Genomic DNA, 912 nt, shown 5'->3' on the forward strand with positions numbered 1-912 from the left:
CCTATGTAGAATTCTGGGCAGTTATTGCATGTTATTTTGTAAATGACGTTGGTATTGTGTGATTCTAAATAATTACAAACTACTCTTACCAAAATTGTCAAATCCGTGAATGAGTTCGTGGCCAATCACAGTTCCCAAAGATCCATAATTAAGATAGCTAGGAAATTCAAAATTTAGACAAAAAAAAATTTAAAGAAATTAGGCGAAAGTGCTAGATATAATATCTTGCAGCGTATTATATAACTAACGTTTAAAAGCTAGAAAAACAACAATTTAAAGGAATATTGAATCATAAACTTTTTTTGTATTTTACTAAATTTTACTAGATAATAACACTTGAAAACATTAACAAGTTGAAGGTAGAATTATATTCTGTTTAAACTATATTTAAGATGAATGGAACAGTCAAACAATACAGTTAGCTCAGTTGGTCATCTTGAAATCGAACCATAAACCAAATGAAACAAGAATACCAAATTCATGCATTCAAAAAATGATTTTCTATGATTTTACATTTTCTTCTTGAAATATAATTTATTTTTAAATGAAAGGTTGGTGAAAAAAAAGTAAGAGGAACGAGCTGTTAAAAGACATTATAACTTCATACACGATAGTGTGTTCATTTATTACTATCTTTTATTTACAAAGTAACCTAATGGGCTATATGCGCTGTGCCCACCGCGAGTATCGAAACCCGATTTTAATCTTTGTAAGTCCTCAGATTATCGCTGAGCCACCGGGTGAATCAGCATCTTTGGTATGTTTTAATGCTTCTAGCTTATAGTTCAAAGTTATACAGCGGGCTTGAGCTCTGACCACGGCGGAAAATTAAGCCATTAATTTTAGCCTTGTTTGTTTGTTTTTGAATTTCGCGCAAAGCTACACGAGGGCTATCTGCGCTAGCCGTCCCTA

At 32.2% G+C, this 912-nt stretch overlaps 1 protein-coding gene across 1 annotated transcript in view; it reads right to left on the reverse strand.

Moving 5' to 3' along the window:
• The window catches only part of LOC106457019 (neprilysin-11-like), an 84,853-nt gene that overhangs the window by 19,594 nt on the left and 64,347 nt on the right, over nt 1–912 (reverse strand). Inside the window, exon 16 of the mRNA XM_022382832.1 lies at nt 90–157. Within this exon, the coding sequence (XP_022238540.1) occupies nt 90–157 (68 nt within the window). The remainder of the gene's footprint in view (nt 1–89; nt 158–912) is intronic.

Source organism: Limulus polyphemus, unplaced genomic scaffold (assembly GCF_000517525.1).
Source record: "Limulus polyphemus unplaced genomic scaffold, Limulus_polyphemus-2.1.2 Scaffold282, whole genome shotgun sequence".
In the NCBI taxonomy this organism is placed as follows: Eukaryota; Metazoa; Arthropoda; class Merostomata; order Xiphosura; family Limulidae; genus Limulus; species Limulus polyphemus.